This window comes from Trichoderma harzianum (assembly GCF_003025095.1).
Source record: "Trichoderma harzianum CBS 226.95 unplaced genomic scaffold M431scaffold_41, whole genome shotgun sequence".
Taxonomy (NCBI): domain Eukaryota; kingdom Fungi; phylum Ascomycota; class Sordariomycetes; order Hypocreales; family Hypocreaceae; genus Trichoderma; species Trichoderma harzianum.
This window is the reverse complement of record NW_020209289.1, coordinates 47,534-54,662: the sequence shown is the minus strand read 5'-3', so window position 1 is coordinate 54,662 and position 7,129 is coordinate 47,534. Positions and strand designations below refer to the sequence as shown.

The 7,129-nt window shown below is 27.9% G+C and overlaps 1 protein-coding gene across 1 annotated transcript; it reads left to right on the top strand.

The window, feature by feature from the left end:
- Positions 1–5,436: 5,436 nt before the first annotated feature.
- Positions 5,437–6,660, top strand: M431DRAFT_526084 (hypothetical protein; the record flags this gene model as incomplete). The annotated part of the gene is made up of 3 exons (XM_024920663.1): positions 5,437–5,578; positions 5,621–6,465; positions 6,515–6,660. The coding sequence occupies 3 exons, from the start codon at positions 5,437–5,439 to the stop codon at positions 6,587–6,589; spliced, it is 1,062 nt and encodes a 353-aa protein (XP_024767236.1). The 3' UTR covers positions 6,590–6,660.
- Positions 6,661–7,129: the final 469 nt, after the last annotated feature.

The following is a 7,129-nucleotide window of genomic DNA, read 5'->3' as shown; positions in this document are numbered from 1 at the left end:
TTTTTATTTATATTCTACAGCTTTATAGTTTTTATATTACTTTTAAAGTTTAAGTATAGTATATTATTTATATAGTAATAGCTTATAGTTAATAATATTAGCTTTATTATATTAGTTTATAAATAAAATATTATTAATAAAGTAGGTAGTTAATTTTAATACTTTAGCTATTAGGTATTTATTTACATTAGTTTTAATATATTATTAAAACTAGTTTTTAAGTAATTAAATCCAGTTGTAGGCAGTACTTAAATTAATTTATTTAATTTATTTTTATTATTTAAGGAGTCTTTATTAATCCTTAAGTTCTTTTTATTATATAATTTTATTATAGCGTTTATTTTCTTTAATAATATTTTAGATTTTATATTAATCCTTATACTATTCTTAGTTAGTGGTAGTTATTTTATAAGGGTAGTAAGGTTTATTAGGTTTAATTAATCTATATTAGTTATATATACGTTTTTTAAGGTTATTAATCTCTTCTTACGTTAATCCTTTAAGAGGATCTGCTTATGTAGGGCTTGCTAGTAGAGTAGTATTTAAGAGGCTATTATAATCTTTATTTATTTTAAGGTTATATATATAATATTAATTATTAAAGGGTTTTTAAGATCCGCAGAGCTTATATAGTTTATTTTTTAATAGTAGTAAGAGTCTATTTTAATTAAAAAAGAGTAGCTTTTAATTTTTATTTTATTATCTTTTGGCCGCTAGGTTTAATTTTTAAAAGCTACTTTTGTAAATATACTTGCTTTTATTATAGATAATTTTATCTTTACTAACTTCTTTATTTAAAAGTTCCTATTTTTTTTAGGTAACTTTTTTAAGTATATTTAAGGTTTACGTATACCCCTTAGGGTACTATCCTAATCCTTATTTATTACTATAATAAATCTAGTAGTTATTATTATAGTATATTAAAAAGTATAGTATATTATAATCTACTAAAGGTCTTATAGTATTAATAATTTAGTTTTCCTTAGGCTTTAGGATAGGTGTAAATTTCTTATTACTATTTTTCTTAGGGGCTTAATAATATTTCTTTATATATCTTTTCTTTTTATAATTATAGTATTTAATATTCTTATATTATACTTTAATAATACTAAGGTTTATTAATCTTAGCTTTTTATTATTAAAAAAAGTAATATAATTATTTTACTTTTTTCCTTAGTTAACTTAGTATTCTTAAGTTTACTTAGGTTAAATATTATAAAAGTTTTTAGTTTTTTTTTACTTTTATTCCTTTTATTATTCTTAATTATAATTATTAATTTTAATAGCTTTTTAAATATAGTTAATAAAAGTTATTTTTTTATAATTAATTTTTAATTTTAAAAAGTTTATTTTTAACTTTAAGTTTTATACTATTATAGTAAACTTCTTTTTTTATTTCCTTAGTTTAATTAACTTTAGTTAATAAATATAAAAAGGTTAAAGTATATTTATTTAGTAATCCTTTTTAAGTAATAAAATAAAGTTCTTACTTAGCCTTTTATTACTTATTTATAATACTAAAAGACTTTTTAAATTATTTCTAAAATTTTATATACTTAATATAAATTTCTTTAGTTTATATTTTAAACTTCTTTAAGTTAATCTTTCCTTTTTTATAATTTTATATAATAAGTTAGAACTATATTTTAGCATCTTTTATAAAGCAGCTGCTTATAAAAATAACTTTATTTTTATTATTTTTTAAAATATAAGGGAAGTATTTAAAATAAGTTATAAGTTTTAAAAAGAATTTATTTATTTTATATAAATCTTTATTAAAGGGTTTAGGCTTTATTAATTTAAAAACCTTACCTTTCTCCCTTCTTTTATTTTAAAGGTCCTAAAGCTATATTTTAAAAGCTTTAAATTTAGCCTTTAGTTTATTATAATTAACTTAATTAATTATATTTTTAGCTAATATATCTTTAAGCTTAATATTACTATTAAAATAATTACTTAGAGCTTAGCTTTTATAATTAATATTATTTTTAGGTATATTAAATATTAGTATTTATATTTACTAAAGTTTTTTATTACCTATAGGTCTAAGGTAACTATTTAAATAAAAGTTATTATTATATAATAAACTAGGTCCTATAGGTACTATAGGTTAGCTGTTTTATAAAGGATAAACCTTAAAGTAGTTTTATAGTTTATATTAGTAAAGTAGTTAAGTTAGTAAATAGATAATTTTATTACTAACTGTAGAATAAAGTATTTAAATATTTAATTTAATTACTATAATAATAACTAGCTATTTAAGTATTTTAATAAGTAATATAAAGTAAACTTATATACTTAGTTAGTTAGGCTAGATTATTACTAAGTAGTAATAATTCTATTATAGATTATCTTAGAGTTTTAATAATTTATTTATAGATCGTTAGATTATTGTAATAATCTAATAATTTATTCCTAATTAGTTAATTAGTCCGTCGTTTATCTAAAACCAATTACCCTGTAGGCCTATTGTTACAACTATAAGAGCTAGGTCGTAATACTTAAATTATAAAGTAGCTGCTTTACCTTACCCTAGGGAATAATTTTATTATTATTTTTACTATTACTAAAGTTATTTAGGAACTTTTTCTTAAGTATATACTTATAGAATATATTTAAAATAATATCCTAATTAAACTTTTTAGTAAAACTAAAAATATATTAGTTTTTTACTTTAATTAAGACAACTGCTATAATATAAAACTTACTAATATTATTAATATTAATAAAATATTTTATAATTATATTAGCAAAGTATAATATTTATTATTAAAAAGGAAAAGTATTAAATATAAATTAAAAAGCCTTTATAAAAATTATTAACTTTATTATTAAATAAAATAAGAAGTAGGCTAAAGCTATTAAAATAACTTTATTTTTTTTAATTAAGTAATTTACTAAAATTAAAGTTAAAAAAAACTATAATTTAAATTAATTAATATATATAATAATAATACTTTTTTAAGTATAGAAATATTATTAATATTTATAGTTAAATTAAAATACTTTTAGTTGTTCCTTTTATAAAACTTCTAAACTACTTTCTTTACCTAGTTCTTATTTATAATCTATATTACTATTCTATACTATAAGGTATAAAAGGGATTTACCTAGGTTATATTAATAATAAAGTTTATTTAGAAGTTTTTTATAATAGTAGCTATAGGAATTTTAAGGGAGAAAATAACTATAGCTGCTAATAAAAATATAAAAAAATTATTTTATACTTAGCTTTTTATATATAGCTTATAAAGTATTAATAATAAAGCTTACTATAAAGGGAATAACTTTATTAAGGTTTAGATTAAATAATATAACTAAGGTAGTATAAATAATTATAAAAGTATTTTCTAAATTTATTAATACTATAATTAATATATTTTAGTAATTTTAATTAAATTTACCTTTAACTATTTTACTAAGTACCCCTTTAGTAGCTAGGTTATAAACTAAGATAAGCTTAAAGCTATTTTTACTATAGTTTTTTTAAAAAAGCTTTAGTAGCTAGCTAAATTTAGTAATATTTTATATAGTACCATAAACCTTATAACTATATTTAAGAAACTGCTTAATAATATATAATTTTATTAGACTATTTACTTTAGTTATAAAAACTAAAGATCTTTTTAAAATTACTATATTATTTAATAAAGTTATTTTAATTAAAGTAAAGTTAATACCTAATACTTTATTTAATTTTTATTACTAAAGGGAGATAGTAGTAGAAAAAAAGCTTACTTATATTATATACTAGAATCTATTTAATATTTTTATATTTATCTGAGTTATTTTATAATATTCTATATTTTAACCTCTTCTAGATTATAGTAATTATAAGCGGACTTAATAAGCCTTAAGTAGTAGGTATTAGCTTTTTCCTAATGTTTATAAACTTTCAATGTAAGTTTAAGTATATTATATAACTACGGAGCCCTAGTTTTACTATATTATTAGTAAATATTATAATAGTACTTAGCTAATATAAGTAAAATATAAAGATATTTTTCCTTTAGTGTATATTGCTAGTTTTTTATAAGAAATACTAAAAGCCTTACTTTATTTAATAGGGCGTTGGCTGTAAAGTAACCTATTGAATATCCTATCTAAGCCTACTAGGTATAGTAAGCAAGATCTCCGGAGCTTACAACTAGCTATAGTTACTCTAGGGAAGTACTAAGAAACAGTAGTGCGTTCTAGTTTAGTATAAAAACTACGAACGTCGTAAGTACAACTATCCGCTATGCAGTGTTTGCTCTACCCTAATCTATTACACAAGGCTTCGCGTGCAAAGTAGCTAACGACAATAGTCTCATCTCAAATTCTAGATGGTAATTTCTAAGCAATCAATAAATCTTTTGTGATCAGTAATCTTTCGTGATTAGTAATCTTTCGTGATCAGTAATCTTTCGTAATCAGTAATCTTTCGATAATTAGTAAGTTCTCGATGATTAGTAATTTTCTATGATTAATAACCCAGGCTAAATCAGTCTCTCTAGTTGTGTATAGCGCTTGCCAAGTAGTAGTTAGTAAATAGTCCACGTTCAGATTCTGCTACCCCAATTATGATCAAAGGGCCTCGGTAATATATGTAGATACTAATTAATAACAGAACTTTTACAGTACTAACCTCGGAATATAAAAAGCTGTTTAGCATGGGCAATTACAAATCAATTCATCGGTCATGTTCCAACCTCAGTTTCGTTATTTCGTCGCAAAATTTGGCTCCACCTAAAGTTTCAACCTAATAGCTTCAACTCCAAGGCTAGGATCATAATAGATAGAATAGAATGTATATATATATGGATCTAGTATTACTCCGCAACCTAACAAAAGTTGTTATAGGGGCACAGCATTGAGTAATTCCGATTGAGCTAAGCATTATGTTCAAAGTCTACTTTATATGAGGTCAGCGTTTACTGATCTAAGCTGTTTATATTACAGTATATATTCGTAAATCAAGAGAAGAAGTAGCTTTTCCATAATAATTATGAATAAGGTAACGCAAAAATATATAGCTTATATTTATATATCATTAATTTAATAGGTTTGTATAAGTATATATTTATAAGTGAAAATATTACAATCTACTTGCGATAATAGGCCTATTGGTTAGATAATTCCGACTGACTAATTAATGACAGATTATGAAATCCCCCCCCCCCTTTTTTTTTAATGATATACTTCCAGTAGCTTTGCGTTTATAACTAAAAATCCGCTAACGACGTGCCCCTACAAGAGATATTTCTTATTATGGGAAGTAAATATTCCCTAGCTATATTATAGCACTTGCCGGAGGACCCGATAATACGTTCAAATATTAGTAATTCGTCTTGTTTCCGCTTCCATTTGCGTATTATATAGCTGGCGAGGTAGACGCACTATAAATCGTTTGCCGTACTCATCACATACTTGCATATTGCAGCGGTTTGCTTCAAAATGGCTTACGAAATAGCCGAAGAGACGTCCTACCAGGAGGGATTTCCTCGTGCAGCAGCACCCAACTTCACTGATCATGTATTTCTGTCTCGGAGCGGCGCGGAGCTTGCGGTGCGCATTTGGCCAGCCGACCCGCCCACAAGTTCTCCCGCACCCTTTGCCACATGAACTCACGGCGGGGCAGCCATGGCGGGCCATCATTTCACTCCTCTGGCGTGGATGGAACCAGGCCCCCTGCAGCGAGGCTTTCACATCGTGTCTCACAATTACCGCCTGAGCCCTCAGGCTCGCATTGATGAGCAGCTGGAAGACTGTCTGGAAGCCATAGAGTGGTGCAGAGCAAACCTGCCAGTAATCCTGGGCCGCGATCGCGTTGATATTAACCGTTACATCATCTGCGGTGAGTCGGCAGGGGGGGTCATGGTCACACTCATGGCGCATCATCTGCGTCCCCCGCCGAAGGCTGTTATCAATGCATATGGTATAGTTGATTTTCTTGGGAATGGTGTGAACCTCCTGGACCCAAATGCCCAAAATATTTCGGACTTTCCCCCCTGGACTGGAGAGTTCGAGGAGGAGCGACTCAAGGCTTACCTTTATGACCGCAACCCCGCCAATATTTTAACTGATGCCCTATTTTGGGACGAGTGGGAGAAGCTATCCGTAGCAGACCTTAGTCTGCGGTTGAAAACCGAGTTCAAGTATACTGAGCGCATCCGCTTTCAGGCTGAATTACACAAATGGAAGAGCATTTGCTTTCCATCAAAGGGGATGATCCAGGCCACATTCCATGATGAGAAATTCTCTAGCTCGTCCGAGCTAAAGAAATTCATCGATTCCATGTGCTCTGTACGACTTCTGGAAGGAAAGACCTGGTATCCACCGACTGCCCTTTTACACGGAACCAGCGATTCTATTGTTCCCTTGTCGCAAAGTCAGGCATTTGCAAATAAGCTGCGAGAAATGGATGTGCCAGTGATTGAGAGCTATGAGCCAGGAGCCGGGCATGTTTTTGACGACAAGTATACTGTAAGTGTTCATCTTGATAACCCTCGTGCATATGGCTAAAACCGGTTAGAGCATCCTTGTTGAAGGTTGGGACGTCTATATACAACCAGTTCTTAACTTTATTAATATACACATCGATAAGTAGAATAAATGAAACCGATTGAAAATTGAGGATAGATTGAAAAGGCATTGCGTCTAAGCAGGAATAGGTCCTTTATCTAGGCAATATGTAACTTCAACATTTTCTCATTTTTAGTCAGGTTATTATACTAATTCCCGGCGTTCAATGTCCCTGGTCAACTTGCGGAATTCGCTGGTCCCAAGCACGAAGATAATATCGTCCAGTCAGCTCCCCGGAGTCCCAACTTGGAAGCCCTGACACACTCATGTCCTAGATATTCACAAGCAAATTTATGAGTTAAGGGGACTTTGTTTTGGAAAAATAATTTAAAAATTGAATTCAGATACTACTCTACTAGTTACGTAATAAGATTGCCTGTCTACCAACCTTAGAGCCCGCCAACAAAAACCTAAAACTAGAAACCTAAATCTAGAGATTTGTCCCTCCGAAAAGCTTTCTACACTAACCCAGTAGAAAAAGGGTTCGTCACACGTGAACAAGTCTTGTTCGGACGGCCAACTTGGACCCTCGGGCAATAACAGAGGCTCAAGGACCTGAATGGCA